Source organism: Ranitomeya imitator, chromosome 3, assembly GCF_032444005.1.
Source record: "Ranitomeya imitator isolate aRanImi1 chromosome 3, aRanImi1.pri, whole genome shotgun sequence".
NCBI lineage: Eukaryota > Metazoa > Chordata > Amphibia > Anura > Dendrobatidae > Ranitomeya > Ranitomeya imitator.
This window is the reverse complement of record NC_091284.1, coordinates 378,834,961-378,852,864: the sequence shown is the minus strand read 5'-3', so window position 1 is coordinate 378,852,864 and position 17,904 is coordinate 378,834,961. Positions and strand designations below refer to the sequence as shown.

Below are 17,904 nucleotides of genomic sequence, written 5' to 3'. Positions count from 1 at the left end.
TGTTAATGTTTTTATGGTTCCTTTAATAATAGTCACATCCATGGATGCTCTGATTTGTTGCTTGAACTAAGATAGGTAGGGAGGTGTGTGTTCACTTAGGCCTTGAAGTTCAGCTGTAAAATTGACTTTGTTTGTTTTCCTGTGCCTCTTAGATTGGATAAAGGATGTTACGTGAACTAAAGGTACTGTCCCATTAAGCGACCCTGCAGCGATATAGACAACGATGCCGATCGCTGCAACACGCGATGTGTTCACTTGTAACCAGGGTAAACATCGGGTTATTAAGCGCAGGGCCGCGCTTAGTAACCCGATGTTTACCCTGGTTACCATTGTAAATGTGAAAAAAAAAAAACACTACATACTTACATTCCGGTGTCTGTCGCGTCCCCCAGCGTCAGCTTCCCTGCACTGTGTAAGCGCCGGCCGTAAAGCAGAGCGGTGACGTCACCGCTGTGCTCTGCTTTACGGCCGTCCAGCGCTGACACAGTGCAGGGAAGCTGATGCCGGGGGACGCGACAGACACCGGAATGTAAGTATGTAGTGTTTTTTTTTTTTTTTTACATTTACAATGGTAACCAGGGTAAATATCAAGTTACTAAGCGCGGCCCTGCGCTTAGTAACCCGATGTTTACCCTGGTTACAAGTGAACACATCGCTGGATCGGCATCACACACGCCGATTCAGCGATGTCAGCGGGTGATCCAGCGACGAAATAAAGTTCTAACCTTCTAGCTCCGACCAGCGATGTCACAGCAGGATCCTGATCGCTGCTGCGTGTCAAACACAACGATATCGCTATCCAGGACGCTGCAACGTCACGGATCGTTATCGTTCTAAAGTTGCTCAGTGTGAAGGTACCTTAAGACAGGCGGAGAAGCGTGGACAGATAACTGATGTACACGAGGGAGTGTCGTGTTATACTGTGTGCTGACCTTGAAGTTTGGACGGATAACATGGTTTTGTTTCAGACCTGATGCAGGATACAACCAGTCAGTGTACCTTAGTTTAACGTTTAGTTTTCCTAGGGTGTTAAGTAGTTGCGAGGGGTGTATGTTACTATTTTGAATTGTGGAAAACTGGTAGGTGTGTCTGTTTTAGGAAACAGAGGCAATTGACTAGAATCAAACTATAAGAAAATTGCATTCATTTTGTGGGGTTCAGGAGAGTTGAGGCATTAGCTAATTACTGGGCAGCTCAAGAAAGGTTAACGGGGAGGTCACCCTGAAGTAAAAGTATAAAGAATGAGTGAGTTTGGGGTAACATGGAAACATCAAATAAGGATGTTTATTAACTGCACTGGGAGATCTCCCAGAGCGCATTGTCTTTTGTCCCATTTTAGGTATGTAGAAGAGCACCTATCACTCCAGAGAAGAAGTCTTGACCTTTGCCCAGATGCCCCTGAGAGACTCCAGAAGACCCCTCTTACGTTTTGGTGCCGAGCTGAAACATCTCCTCTCAGATTTCAGCCATGAGGAGGAGACTGTAATAAAACCCAACGCCACTTCGTCCTGTCATTTTCCTCCCGGTCATTATTTTATATATATTGGACTGTTTATGATCTGCAGAAGGACCAAAAGACTGGACACCCAACAGCACGGAAGTTAGGCTGAGCACCATTAACTCAGCCGGTGAAGGGGGTTAAGGACATAAGAAAAATCCAGTCCTTTACCCCGAATCCAATATATATTGTATATAGTAATGATGTTTTATTCATTGTCGTGTTACTGTGTAGTAAATTCCATATGTGTGCATATAGACACTTTGGGTGGAAGTGCAGGACTACCTGTACATGGACATACTCAGTAAGTGTGTTCATGTGAAGGTGTCCATGCATTTACTTCCAGTAGAGCTTAAGTTTCTATTTGCATTATGGAATTGTAATATGTATTTTGTGTGAATGGGGAAAAGAGTAAGGTTCCCTAGGGACAGGTCCCCTCATCTAAGGTATTTGCCACTTTAACCCTAGCAATGTTGAAGTTCGTAAGGGATGGATTGAATGTCGGTTAGAATTAGACGGTGTAATTTTCCCGCAGTCCACTTAGGTATTGTGACATCACTCCCTGCTTAAGAAATTCTGATTTCATTGTCGTGTTCTCGACAACAGGGGAATAGAGAAGGGAAGTGCTCCAAAATGTATATCTTTACATAGAGATGTGTTTAGTGATAGAATTCCCTCACATGTGCTCAGTGGCCCCCTCCTCAAGCTTTTATATCAGGTTTCATTTAGGACTTAGGCCAGTGGACAATAGATGTGTGACCTCATCCCCACACACCTGGGGCTGGACACACCTCTTCTAGCTGGACATAAAAGGCACATGTGCTCTGCCTGCATCTGCATGCTGGAATATCATGGTCCCACATGGTGGATAAGTACTCTGTATCCCCTTCTCTTACTAGGACCTGTAACCTCTTAGGCATTAGGGTTAGCTACATAGATGGGAGGGCTGATATTGTATGTGTTATTTGGGTAATCATGCTGGTAATTGTGGGTTTTTATATTGTGGTGATATTGTTGTGATATTACTGGTTGTTATTGTGCGATACTGTTGGGATATCACTGTATACTGTAGTGGTATTACTATATTAGAGTTGTGATATCCGTATATTTGTGCGTGTGTATGTATGTGTATATATACAGTATATTATATACTTTCTGGGCTGATTAAATAAGCTCTTTTTCACTACAAACGGTGTGCTGCCTCCATCTTTTCTTTTTTATAATTGAGGTTTGGTATTAGCCTTGGGGGCTCTGCACCCGGACTTTTTCTTTGTGCTGCTCTAATTGTTTGTGCTGCTCTAATTCATATATATATATATATATATATATATATATATATATATATATATATATATATATATATATATATATATATATATATATATATATATAATGTATATCTTTATATAGCGCTAGCAAATTCTGCAGAGCTTTACAGTTTGCACACATTATCATCGCTGTCCCCGTTGTCACAATCTAAATTGTCACAATCTAAATTCCCTATCAGTATGTCTTTGGAATGTGGGAGGAAACCTGAGAACCCGGAGGAAGCCCACGTAAACACGGAGAGAACATACAAACTCTTTGCAGATGTTGTCCTGGGTGGGATTAGAGCCCAGGACCCCAGCGCTGCAAGGCTGCAGTGCTAACCACTGCGCCACCGTGCTGCCCTAACAGCTTGGGTATATGTGTATGTTATAGACTGCAGACTTGTGTGCGTAATAAATATCCTTTATTGTTACACTGTTTTGGCTCAGGTAGTATATAGTATAAGGAAAAGACAACGTTGAGGCATATTTAGTGGATATTAATTATTAATAGTCAAGTTCGGTGATAATAGTTAATATTGGACCTCAATAGAGGTGTAAGGAGAGTTCCTCTTTTGATAACTATAAATGTAGGATTTTTAGGGGGCTACCCTATCCTTTAACAGCCTTCATGGTAAAATAGCTGCTAGGAAACCACTGCTAAGGACAGCCAACAAGCAGAAGAGACTTGTTTGGGCTAAAGAACACAAGGAAAGGACATTAGACCAGTGGAAATCTGTGCTTTGGTCTGATGAGTCCAAATTTGAGATCTTTGGTTCCAACCACCGTGTCTTTGTGCGACACAGAAAAGGTGAACGGATGGACTCTACATGCCTGGTTCCCACCGTGAAGCATGGAGGAGGAGGTGTGATGGTAGTGGGGTGCTTTGCTGGTGACACTGTTTGTGATTTATTCAAAATTGAAGGCGTACTGAACCAGCATGGCTACCACAGCATCTTGCAGCGGCATGCTATTCCATCAGGTTTGCATTTAGTTGGACCATCATTTATTTTTCAACAGGACAATGACCCCAAACACACCTCCAGGCTGTATAAGAGCTATTTGACCAAGAAGGAGAGTGATGGGGTGCTACGTCAGATGACCTGGCCTCCACAGTCACAGACCTGAACCCAATCGAGATGGTTTGGGATGAGCTGGACCGCAGAGTGAAGGCTAAAGGGCCAACAAGTGCTAAGCATCTCAGGGAACTCCTTCAAGATTATTGGAAGACCATTCCCGGTGACTACCTCTTGAAGCTCATCAAGAGAATGCCAAGAGTGTGCAAAGCAGTCATCAAAGCAAAAGATGGCTACTTTGAAGAACCTAGAATATAAGACATAATTTCAGTTGTTTCACGCTTTTTTGTTAAGTACATAATTCCACATGTGTTAATTCATAGTTTTGATGCCTTCAGTGTGAATGTACAATTTTCATAGTCATGAAAATACAGAAAAATCTTGAAATGAGAAGGAGTGTCCATTCCAAACCTTTTAGTCTGTACTGTATCTATGCAGCAGCCAGGATTATCCATCTAGCTAAGTAGTATTCAGACGTGTCCGCTCTTCTCCAGTCATTACACTGGCTGCCCATTCATTATAGAATCCAATTCAGAGTACTTGTTCTCACCCACAAAGCTCTCCACAGTGCGGCACCCCCTTACATCTCCCTCATTTCGATCTATCGGCCTAACCGACTGCTGCGCTCTGCAAATGACTTTTGACTAACCTCTGCACTAATCTGTACCTCCCAACTCCAAGACTTCTCCCGTGCTGCGCCAATCCTCTGGAATGCTCTACCCCAAGATATTAGGACCATCCACAATTTGCATAGTTTTAGGTGCTCCCTCAAAACACATTTGTTCAGAGCGGCCTATCACGTTCACTAATCAAAGTCATTTTATGTTTGTGTGTGTGTAGCCCATTCACTATCTCCATCTATCCCCCAGCCCCTGAAGATGGCTGGACCATCATTATAAATACACACCTGTACTTTGTATCTCCCTCACCTCATTGTAGATTGTAAGCTCTCACGAGCAGGGTTGTCTTATTTTGCTTTAATTATTGTTTTGTTAACGTTGTTACTTATGACTATTGTGTTTGAAACTGTTAGGCCGTGTTCACATTGCGTCAACAGCCGCCCGTTCAATTCATACGTTAACGGGCTGCTGTTAACGCAAGTGCCGATGTGTCATCACGCTAGCACAGATAGAGCTAGCTGATGCTGTATCTGCGCTAGCGGTGACGGACCCGGAAACGCTGCAGCCCGCATCTCAGGGTCCGTCACTCAATGACGGCACATCGCTAGCGCACGCCCATTGTGGGCGTGCGCTAGCGATATGTCCAACATGGGACATAATGGCGGCGTTAACGGACTGTGTTATACCGCGTTATGCCGCGGTGTAACGTAGTCCGTCTAACGGACGCCACAGACGCAGTGTGAACCCAGCCTTAAACTGTAAAGCGCCGCAGAATATGCTGGCGCAATATAAATAAAGATTATTATTATTAATATTGGATGTAAGCATTAATGCCCTGTAAATGTTGGACATCTTAAGCCAAAAGAGTTATTCCTCTCCGCTCCCCTATAAAATTTAGCATCAGTGTCTGTGTATTTGCTTTCAATGGGAATGAGTATCCACCATAGATGTTGGCTTATCTTCAGTGGGAACTGTTAACTGAGCTTTTTTTTTTTTTTACTATCCATGTATCCAATGTCAACAAAACATAAACTAACCATACTACTAGGGGCATTCATTATTGAAACTTAGCACAGTTATTAATCCTTCTATACATGCCACCTAGGGACACACACTTCTGCCATCTCTTTAAACACCTCGTTTGTAGAAGTTGACAGGGTGCTCCAAAAGCCACATTGTGACTTTGGAAATAAGAGTCTGATCATCTAGAATATGCTTGCCCGTCAAAAATAACTTCATTGTTGGAAAGAGGTGGAAGTCCGATGGTGCGAGGCTGGGTGAATAAGGGGGATGCAGTAGAATTTCAAAGCCACAGGAGCATTCTTCCATTAGGGCAACATGTGAGTTGTGAACTGGTGCCTTGTCTTGCAGAAGGCGGACACCTTTGGTGAGCATACCACGTCTCTTGATTTGACGGCCCCCCGCAATTTCTGCAGCAGTGAAGCATAGTATGCCCCAGTGATCATGGTACCCCTTTGCTAGGAAATCCATTAATACTACTCCGTGCTGGTCCCAAAGTGCTGTGAGCATGATCTTTTTTGCCGAGGGTTGGGCACGTGCTGTCTTTGGAGACGGTGAGTCATGATGCTTCCATTGCACCGACTGGACTTTAGTTTCAGGATCATGATCAGTCTGTTGAAAAAGTCCTCCTGGTTTCCATGGCACATTGTCAATAGAGCCTGAGAGCATTCAACTCGTTCCTGCTTCTGGGATGGTGTTAGCAGCAGGGGAACCCAGCGAGCGGATACCTTATGCATGTGAAGATGGTCTTGGATGACTTTTTTCCACAGACCCCACACTAATCTTGACATTTTGGGCTAGGTGGCGAATGGTTATGCAGTGATTTTCCAAAATGGCGACCTCCACTTGCTGGATAGTGTGTTCACTATCTGGAATTGAAGCTGTTTGCACGGAAGTCCAACCACATTTGAAATGACGATGTCAGTTCTTGACTACATCATATGATGGAATTGTGAGCCCTCATGGGCAGGGTCTTTTCTCCTCCTGCACCATTTGTAACTTGTATTGTTTAAAATTAATGTACTTGTTTTTATTATGTATACCCCTTCTCACATGTAAAGCGCCATGGGATAAAAGGCGCTATAATAATAATGTGGAATCATCACCATAAACCTCTTTAATCTCATCGAACGTCTCCTTTGGTGTGTGGCCTTTCAAGTAAAGAAACTCGATGACTGCTGTATTCCCTTATCAAACCTCACACCACTTCAGCACCTGTAAAGTCAAGAACGTTATCAGTTCTGAGTTGCAAATTGTCACGCAACTTATAGAGACTTATATCATACACATGTGCAGTTTTAGTGTCCTGTGATAGAAGTGGGTCAGGGGAAATCTTTATTGAACGCCCTTCTAGATGTGATCTAAAACCTCATTTGAGTAGGTATAGGGATGAAAAATGTGCAGTCTTCCAGAAAGGAAATCGCACACCTACGGGCACAAGGCCGTGGAAACACTGACATGTGCACAGGCCCATTCACTTGAATAGGTCTACGTGTGTAAGTGTCTCCGGTACGTGTGAAAACATTCACTGGACACATGTCTAAAAGAGGCCTAAATTTGGAGCAATAGTTGTGCCTCAGATAAACCTGCATAAGTACTAGTTCTATAGACCATCAAATCTGCATGCAAGGTCATCTTAAGGTGATGGTAGGCTTAGATTAAGATAGCTCCTATTCATATGTTATTGCATATATATCTCTCCCATGTCAGTAGAACAAGCAGGTTTGTCCTTTACATAGACACCCTACAAACTTTAGTTGGAACTGTGATGTAGTTACATTTCCATTTGATTGGTATTGCAAGGATTCCACACAGATTGCAGCCGATTGCTTACTGTACTTAAAAGGAATTGTGTAAAATGGACATCCTGCTTAGGCACATAACCAAACAAATTTCAGTCTGATATAAAGCATTAAATTGTGCTAATTACAGTATAATTATGACAAAGCACCTATTATTTGCTGCAGTAAAATGTGTACCAGTTTTCATTTGTTTTTTATTCTTGACTCACAGGGCACAAGTGCGGAGCAGGATAATCGTTTCAGCAACAAGCAGAAGAAGCTTTTGAAGCAGCTCAAGTTCGCAGAATGCCTGGAAAAGAAGGTACTTTTATATACTCGAGTATAAGGCTAGGGTCACATTGCGTTAGTGCAATCCGTTTAGCGCTTGCGGATTGCGCTAACGCAATGTTTTTTATGGGGCCGCGTTCGGGGTCGCGGTAACGTCCCCGCTCTCGCAGATCCCCGATCTGCGAGAGCGGGGAACGGACCGCGGGCGCGCCTCGGACGCTGCAAGCAGCGTCCGCGGCGCGCCAGGAATCTCCGGCGTGTCGCTAGCGCGTGCCGAACATGGCACACGCTAGTGTAGCGCGTTCCCATTAGCGTGAATGGGCGCGTTAACGGACGCGTTGCACGGCGTTAATTTCGCCGTGCAACGCTGTCCGTTTAACGCGGTCCCATAACGCAATGGGAACCCAGCCTAAGCTGAGGCACCTGATTTTTACCTTAAAAAAAAAAAGGAAACTTATTGACTCGAGTTTAAGCCTGGTATGCATTGTCCCCCTCATCCCTATCCTTGTCTGCGTGGCTCCTCATCCCTATCCTGGTATGCATGGCCCCCTTAACCAGGTAGGCATGGTTCCTCATCCCAATCCTGGTATGCATGGCTCCTCATACCTATCCTGGTATGCATGGCTCCTCATACCTATCCTGGTATACATTGTCCCCTCATTCATATCGTGGTACTTACGGCGCCTCATCCCTATACTTGTCTGCATGGCTCCTCATCCCTATCCTTTCCTGCATGGCTCATTATCCCTATCCTTGTCTGCTTGGCTGTTCATTCCTATCCTTGTATGCGTGGCTCCATTCCTAACCTTGCATGCATGGCTCCATCCCTATCCTTGTATGCGTGGCCCCATCCCTATCAATGTATGCGTGGCCCCATCCCTTATTGACTCGAGTAAAAGCCTGGTACGCATTGTCCCTCATCCCCTTCCTGGTATGCATGGCTCCTCACCCCTATTCTGGTATACATTGTTCCCTCATCCATATCCTGGTTTGCATGGCTCCTCATCCCTATCCTTGTCTGCATGGCTCCTCATCCCTATCCTTGTCTGCATGGCTCCTCATTCCTATCCTTGTCTGCATGGCTCCTCATCCCTATCCTTGTCTGCATGGTTCCTCATCCCTATCCTTGTCTGCATGGCCCCCATCCTTATCCTTGTCTGCATGGCTCCTCATCCCTGTCCTTGTCTGCATGGCTCCTCATCCCTGTCCTTGTCTGCATGGCTCCTCATCCCTGTCCTTGTCTGCATGGCTCCTCATCCCTATCCTTGTCTGCATGGCTCCTCATCCCTATCCTTGTCCCCTATTTCACCTATAAAACAAACAAACAAAAAAAACATTATACTTACCTTTCTGCTCCCTCGTAGCGTCTTGTTCCGTTGCCAGCAGCCGGTTTATGCTTGTAAGCAGCGCATGGCAGGGACGTCAATCGCTGCTCACAAGCAGAGGACAGCTGCCAGAATACTCACCGCTCTCCACTCCAGAACTATATGCGTGGAGGGCAGCGAGTATTAAGTAGCGCGCACTGTGTCAGCCGCCGGGCGGTCACGTGTGCCGCTACTTAAGAGAAATGAATATTCACCTCTCTCCACGCCCATGGGAGTAGAGAGAGGTGAATATTCTTTTCTCTTAAGTAGCGGCACACGTGACCGCCCAGTAGCTGATGGAGCTGACACTGTGCGCGCTATTACAGAGAAATGAATATTCATTGCCAGTTCAGTGAATATTCATTTCTCTTTAGCAGTGGGCACAGGAGTTAGCCGCTGCAGTCGGCTCCTGCCTCCTTTGACCCACTGCTCCGCCGCTGACCCTTCCGCTCTATGTTCTGGACACCTCACTCGAGTATGAACCGAGGGAAGCGTTTTCAGCACAAAAAAATGTGCTGAAAAACTTGGCTTATACTCGAGTATATACGGTAATTATCCCAAAATGCCCAGTAGTGTTGAATCATAGCTGTTTTTTTATTTTTATTCTCAGATTATGGGCATTAAGGGTACTTGCGCACAAACATAATGGACAGCACATGGAGTAGTGTTAATCAATTTGTCACATGAACGTTTATTTCACAAAAAATTACAGCATTCAATTGTCTCATCCTCTTTTTGGATGAGACCCACCTATATATTTCAATAGCTGTACAAAAAAAAAAAATGGATGCAATGCGCACACCATCTATATAGAATCCATTTTATGTGTATGTCTTATTACCATAGAAATCTGTATTTTTGCCTTGTATAATTTGTTTAAATTATTAATGCATGGAAATTGAATCGTTTTTTTTTTTCTGAAGAAAGTCTTAGACTGAGGCTGCTTTCACGCATTCATGTGAAATATCTGAGTGCTGTCTGAATTTTTTTTAAACTTTTTTCCCACATCCAATAAAAGAAAATATTTTAGTGAGATCAGTGTGACAAAGATCACTTTTGATTGTGGTCTGATTTTGCAGATCAGAACCAGCTATTAATCCTTGATGCGCACAAAGGCTAAATGGAATCCTTCCAATAAGCATGTGTTTTGTATCTGTGTCTCACAAATTTCTTGCATAAACACAACCCTTCAGTGAAAAAAAAAAAAGGAAAGCAATTAAAAGAAAGCAATTAGGATGACACCTGAGGGAAAAAATGTTTCTGTTTATCTTGCCTAATGCTGCCATTGAGCTCTATTTCTGGCGCATCGCTAGCGCACGCCCATAATGGGCGTGTGCTAGCGATGTGCCGTCATTGAGTGACGGACCCGGAGACGCGGGCTGCAGCGTTTCCGGGTCCGTCACCACTAGTGCAGATAGAGCATCTGCTAGCTCTGTCTGCGCTAGAGCGATGGCATATCGGCACTTGCGTTAATGCAGCCCGTTTAACACGTGTAGAACGGGCTGCATTAACGCAATGTGAACCTCCCCTTACACGGATAACTGTAGTTCCATTTCTCAGTCCCGTAGTGTTTGGATACATTGTCAGCACACACGCTCCACTGCCACTCTATTTAGTTTCCTCATAGCCATTTTGTGTTGAGAAGGGACAGGAGATTTTGGACTCCCATCTAGGTTCTAGCCATGGTGCCTCAGCAATTGTATATTTTCTGGGAAAGGTTTTAAACCACAAATTAGAAAAACTGTTTGGTTTCTATTTCCAATCTGCATTCTGCTGAGTAGTAATTGAGTAATTGCAAAAGCAAAATGTATTCATGGATACCTTCTATTTACAGGTGGAAATGAGCAAAGTAAATCTGGAAGTCATAAAGCCTTGGATAACAAAGCGCGTAACAGAAATCTTAGGCTTCGAGGATGATGTGGTTATAGACTTTATTTTCAACCAACTGGAAGTGAAGGTATCTCCTTGAAGGTTTCAGACCATGATGTTAAAATGTGTGTGTGACAAGCAAAGATCTTTTTTATGTAGCATCGCATGTGCATTGTGTGAACATTCAAATTGTATAAAACCATTGTGGTGGATTATACTTAGCTGGTGGTACATGGCATTCAGACTGTGAGTCAGGAAGAAGTTATTGTTTTGCTGTGTAAAATGGGTTAGATGGCAGTTTTCTAATGATGATGTGATTTATGATTTAAAAGGCCTGAACCAAATTGGAAGTTATTCCTTGCGTGTGAAGTATAGCACCATCAACTATTTAGGGCACAGCAGAGTGAGTGTCCAATGTCGCTCTGACCCAACTCTTGATGATGCAGTGTGTGTTCTGGAGGTGAGTTGTGTTACAGTGGATGAGCAAAAAAAAAAAAAAAACATAAAAGGAACAGTAAACGTATGTATGATTTATAGACAGGTGGTAAGAATATGTATTGAAAATACATTCCCTGTTCACTGGCATATCGTAGCCTTGCAACATTCAAAGCAAAAATCCAAAGTCCATTTTGAAAAATGATGTGGCGAGAAAAATGTTTAGTGATCTAGTGCTAATTTTACGAATGTAGATCAAAAAGAATTACTGTAGACTTTAAAGTGTACCTCCGATTATTAAATGCATCCCACAATTAAATCATACAAGTATAATGTCAGTGACATTTAAAGAATAACTAAACTTTAAAACTTTAAATATCCCATTAATCTAGATAGTCATACAATAGCAAAACATTAATAAATAACATTTCGCTCATGCCTGCTTTAACTCAGCACCATTTGTACAATGTTATTTTATTTTGATAACATTTTAAAAACGTATCTGTAATTTTTCCAAGGAAACTTTACAAAAATATTTTTTTAGGGACCTATCCAGGTTTGAAGTGACTTTGGGGGTCCTATATATTGGACCCCCCCCAAAAAAAGTGATACTATTTTAAAAACAGCAACCCTCGACATATTAAAAACTGCTGTCAGGTAGTTTATTAACCCTTCAGGTGATCTTCAGGAATTAATGCAAAGAGACATGACAGGAATTAAAAAGTGTATTTTTACCACCTAAATATCACTAACTTCTGAACAAGTTACTATAGCCGGCAGACTCTAAGACCGCTATTTGGCCACGAAATGCCATGGCAAACATTAGGTCCACACGATCATGATCTCAGGGGTACCAATGAAGATAAAGAGGAAGCCCCCACACTATGTTTACCATTTATATGATGTAGTCACTATTGTCAGCAGCATCTAAGGGGGTAAACAAATATGGATGGTGCCAACACTGATTGTTAGTGATGCAGGAAGTTGTCAGCTATAGTGCACAGCCGACAGCTGCTGGATTGTCTCCTGTATGGGGATATTATTCTCTTATATCTCAGGTCAGTAAAATGACATATTGGTTGTCATTAAGGGCTTAATCCCAGGTGAAGGGTGTTAAAGATATAAGGTATGATATAACTGTATAGATAAGGGGTCCACAATCTTTCTTACCTTGAGAGCCACATTCCGCAATGAAAGTTGGTCGAGAGCCACAATGCAGATAAAGTCATAGAAAAACCTAGAGAAGGTACAAATAATAACATGCAGATTTTCACTTTCACTCTATCCTTATGTATTTTACATTATTGATATGCAAATTGCTTAGTCAAATAGGACTTGAACTCTAGTGCCACCTATTGCAAGTAGCAATCTTAAAAGTCAATACCCTTTAACAGTGCCATAAGATGCTTCATATATTATTGGCCCCTTTTACTGCTCCATATTGAATTGGCCCCATAAGATGCTCCATTAAGAAGCTCCAAATAGAATTGGCTCCATTAAAAAGCTCCATATAGAATTGGCCCCATGAGTGTATGTGCACACGTTGCGGATTTTGCTGCGGATCCACAGCGGTTTCGACGCTGCGGATTCGCAGCTTTTTTCCCTGAGTTTACAGTACCATGTAAACCTATGGAAAACAAAATTTGCAGTGCACATGCTGCGGAAAAAACGCGCGGAAACGTAGCGTTGTTTATTCCGCAGCATGTCAATTCTTTGTGCGGATTCCGCAGCGGCTTACGCCTGCTCCATAATAGGAATCCGCAGATGTAAAATCCGCAACCCTCCCCCCGGTAAATGGACTTTCCACAACTTGTGCACGTAGCCTAAGAGGCTCCATATAGAATTGGCCCCATTAAGAAGCCCCATATTAAATTGGCTCCATTAAGAAGCTCCATATAGAATTGGCCCCATTAAAGGGAACCTGTCACCCCCAAAATGGAAGTTGAGCTAAGCCCACCGGCATCAAGGGCTTATCTACAGTAGATAAGTCCCCGATGTAACCTGAAAGATGAGAAAGAGGTTAGATTATACTCACCCAGGGGCGGTCCCTCTGCAGTGGGCGTCGCGGTCCGGGGCCTCCCATCTTCTTACGATCACGCCCTCTTCTTGTCTTCACGCCGCAGCTCCGGCGCAGGCGTACTTTGTCTGCCCTGTTGAGCAAAGTTTTGCAGTGCGCAGGCACCAGGAAAGGTCAGAGAGGCCCAGCGCCTGCGCACTGCAGTACTTTGCTCTGCCCTCAACAGGGTAGACAAAGTACGCCGGAGCCGCAGCCTGAAGACAAGACAAGGACGTCATCTTATGAAGATGGGAGGCACCGGACCGCAATGCCCATCGGACCGGACCGCAGCGGGAATGCCCCTGGGTAATTATAATCTAACCTCTTTCCCATCTTTCAGGATATATCGGGGGCTTATCTACAGCATTCCAGAATGCTGTAGATAAGCCCCTGATGCCGGTGGTCTTAGCTCAACTACCATTTTGGGGGTGACAGGTTCCCTTTAAAGGGAAGGTGCCACCAGTTTTCTTGTATTTTGTTTTTTTGTGAAATTAAGCTTAAAATAGTAATTAAAATGTATTAATGCAATGTTTGCACTGTTTGCAAACATTTCTATATGAAAAATATTATATATTTTTCTACAAATATACATATTTACCACTAGGGGGAGCATTTTCTGTTTTAGACCTCAAGCAACTATAGTAAGATTTAGCAGCTCTGCTCCAGGGATATTAGACCACTCAAAAGGGGAGGGAAATGGTGATGTCAGCAGTTACTGCCCCAAATTTTCTGCTAACAGTAAGAATGAAGAGCAGCATCACAGGGCAGCACCATTTTGTGTGTGACTGCCCTGTGACCTGCTATCACCAGCAGTTACTGCATCAGAGGCACAGCTTGTTTACAGAGGAGCAGAACACAGTGGGCTCAGCAGCATTTTTTGTGAATAACATCCTTGCCATCCCCCTTCCCCCACCTTAATCCCTGTCCTGTCAGCTGCCCTGCTCTCTCTCTCTCTCCAGGTGTCACCTCCCTCTCTGCAGGCTGTGAGTGCAGCTTACCGGAGATCACAGGGACTGTGTGTGAGGGGGAGGCAGAGACACAGCAGGAGGACGACACAGGGCAGCATGTGAGGAGCAGAGGATGTGTGCCTGCTTGGAGTACAGAGGAGCAGTGAGGGCTTCTTCTGTCCTGCGATACAGAGCACAGGGCTATAATAAAATGGCAGCTAGTCACACCTACAGCAGTGAGTTGTGCAGCCCACAGAGGCGTGCCCAGCTCAATGCTAATGCTGCTACAATGTTAGAGATAGGGTCAGCGCCGGTCTATTATCTCCTATGTCCATGGGGTGCCGTAATCTGACACTGATAGTGCCCTGCTACTGCTGCAAAACCAAGATGTCAGCCCCCAGTGCATTCTTTAAACTCATATAACACATGAAATATGTTTCACATGAATTTCAAACTTGCTTATAGCAGCATGTTATGCTACATTAATGACCTACCAACGCGGTACCTTCCCTTTAAGAAGCTCCATATAGAATTGGCCCCATTAAGAAGCTCCATATAGAATTGGCCCCATTAAGAAGCTCCATATAGAATTGGCCCCATTAAGAAGCTCCATATAGAATTTGCCCCATAAGAAGCTCCATATTAAATTGGCCACATTAAGAAGCTCCATATAGAATTGGCCCCATTAAGAAGCTCCCTATAGAATTGGCCCCATTAAGAAGCTCCATATAGAATTGGCCCCATTAAGAAGCTCCATATAGAATTGGCCCCATTAAGAAGCTCCATATAGAATTGGCCCCATTAAGAAGCTCCATATAGAATTGGTCCCATTAAGAAGCCCCATTAAGAAGCTCCATATAGAATTGGCCCCATTAAAAGGAACCTGTCACCCCCAAAATGGAAGTTGAGCTAAGCCCACTGGCATCAGGGGCTTATCTACAGCATTCTGGAATGCTGTACATAAGTCCCCGATGTAACCTGAAAGACGACAAAAAGAGGTTAGATTATACTCACCCAGGGGCGGTCCCGCTGCGGTGGGCGGTCCGGTCCGGGGCCTCCCATCTTCTTACGATGACGTCCCCTTCTTGTCTTCAGGCTCCGGCGTAGGTGTACCTTGTCTGTCCTGTTGAGGGCAGAGCAAAGTACTGCAGTGCGCAGGCGCTGGGAAAGGTCAGAGAGGCCCTGCGCACTGCAGTACTTTGCTCTGCCCTAAACAGGGCAGACAAAGTGCGCCAGAGCCGCAGCGTGAAGACAAGAAGAGGACTTCATCCTATGAAGATGGGAGGTGCGGGACCGCCCCTAGGTGAGTATCATCTAACGTCTTTTTCTCATCTTTCAGGATACATCGGGGGCTTATCTACAGCATTACAGAATGCTGTAGATAAGCCCCTGATGCCGGTGGGCTTAGCTCAACGAACATTTTGGGGGTGACAGGTTCCCTTGAAGAAGCTCCATATAGAAATGGCCCCATTAAGAAGCTCCATATAGAATTTGCCCCATAAGATGCTCAATATAGAATTGGCCCCATGAGATGCTCCATATTAAATTGGCCCCACAAGATGCTCCATATAGAATTAGCCCTATATAATGCTCCATATATGGGCCCCTTCTGAAGGTCCCCATATATTGCTCCAAATATAAAAAAAAAAAAATGAAATACCTCTCGTTGCTTGTCGCTGCTCTGCTCTGGACTCCTCAGCGTCTTCCTGCTCTTTGTGCTGTGAGTGCTTACCAGTGTGCGCCCTCTGCCTGATGTCATCGCGCCCTCTGACCTGGACGTCAGCCAGAGAATGGTAGACGCTGCAGCGCTGGAACCGGGAGAGGTAGGTATTGCAAGTGCCAGGGCCCGGAACAGGGGTGGGTCCACCATAGCCCGCCAGTGTCCCCTGCGGCGAATGGGCCCCCTGCCTGCTCAGGGCCCCGGCACTTGCCAGGGTGCTGACGCCGGCCCTGGGCAGGTATTACAGGCAGCGGGCCGGCACCCTGGGGACTTTTTTCCTGTGACTGTCGGCGAGCCACATGTCAGGAGTTGGCGAGCCATTTGTGGCTCGTGAGCTCCGGGTTGGGCACCACTGGAATAGATTCTTATTTCAATACAAAGGAGTTGTAGTATATTTTGCAAATGATCAAATAATCCCAACTTCCCTGGGGAGACTAAAAAATGTTAGTTTACTATTTATCATACTTATATAGTACTATCCTATTCCACCGCACTTCACATACATTATAATCACTGTCCCCATTCGGGCTCACCTGTACCCGGAGGAAACCACGCAAACACGGGGAGGACATACAAACTCCTTGCAGATGTTGTTCTTGGTGGGATTTGTACCCAGGATCCCAGCGCTGCAAAGTGACAGTGCTAACCAGGGAGCCACCGTGCTGCTCGTAAAAATTATTTACGGTACAAAAATTTGAAGTCATTGAATAAAAAAAGTCACCATTTTGCTATTGTAAAAATAAGGCCACATTCACTCATTCGGTATTTGCTCAGCATTTTACATCAGTATAATAGAAACATATGCACCACTTATGTATTTTTCACCCACTCCTGATTTTGTCTTACAAATACTGAACGCGGTCTAAAAAATAGTATCATAATATAAACTTAACCCATAAGGTAATTGCTGTAAAGAGAAAAAAACAAAACCTAGCAATACAAAATACAGGTCGCCACAGACAAAAAAAGACCTCATACATCTATGTGAATTGAAAAATGGAGCCATCGGTCTACAAATTTTTCACCATTTCATCCCACTTAATAGTACAGTATATGGTTAAATGAATGATGTCATTCAAATCTACAACTCATCCCACCAACATAAGCCCTTATATGGCTATGTCAGTGGAATAAGGGTATGGCTCTGAAGACTGACTCCTACAGGAAGGTGGTAAGGTTAATTAGGAATCCAGGTACATGCTGCCCATAGAGGTCCATAGAGAGGACAGGAAGACGAATCAGCAGCAGAGTGAGAGATGCACAGATGCTGCTAATGGTTGGCTTTCTAATAGTATTCGCTCACTGCCACACTGAATTCACTGCTACATCCCTCCATACTGCTGTGTAATGTCCTACATACTACTGCTTCTAATGGCGAGCTGCAGAGATTGTGGGTAGTATCTCCTCTATATGCTGCATGGGAGACATCATAGCACCTACTTCCAGTCTATGGGGAGCATGTATCCTAATCTGTCAATTAATCTGAAAAGCAGTCTCATCTATGGAGATGGATTTTACCTGGCAATTCAGAATAAATGAACACTTTGAGGGGAGGGTAGCCTAATGAGTAAGAGGCATTGTATCATTGATTTTACTAAAAGCTGTTTTTTAATCGGAGGTACCCTTTTAAGGTTCAGTTTTATATTTATTTAAAATCTATCATGGACTTTAATAGAAATAATGCACAACAAGAAATTTGGCACCTGCTAAAAATTTTTTTAAATGCATTTGTACATCCATATAGTTGTGACATCCCAAACATTCCAGCCCCTTCTTTCTCCACAGCAAACACTACAAAAGACTACACGTATCTACTGAACTCCGCAATTATAACGTGTAACAATGATCCTTATTAATCCCCAAAATTCTGACAGAACAGACATAATTAATAGATGTTAAAGTGGTGGTGCCCGCCCTAAAGAC

General features: G+C 43.9%; 1 protein-coding gene across 14 annotated transcripts in view; it reads left to right on the top strand.

Annotated features, from left to right (window-relative positions):
* SRRM1 (serine and arginine repetitive matrix 1) overlaps positions 1-17,904 on the top strand; it is a 98,226-nt gene that overhangs the window by 23,263 nt on the left and 57,059 nt on the right. For 7 of the 14 annotated variants that reach the window (XM_069756935.1, XM_069756932.1, XM_069756933.1 and 4 more), the window contains exons 2-4: positions 7,535-7,624; positions 10,789-10,911; positions 11,156-11,283. Coding sequence is in view for 7 of the 14 variants with exons in the window: in XM_069756926.1 (XP_069613027.1) it covers positions 7,535-7,624; positions 10,789-10,911 (213 nt within the window). In the remaining 7 variants the exon portion in view is untranslated. The remainder of the gene's footprint in view (positions 1-7,534; positions 7,625-10,788; positions 10,912-11,155; positions 11,284-17,904) is intronic. The other 7 variants (XM_069756926.1, XM_069756929.1, XM_069756923.1 and 4 more) reach the window with 1 other exon arrangement.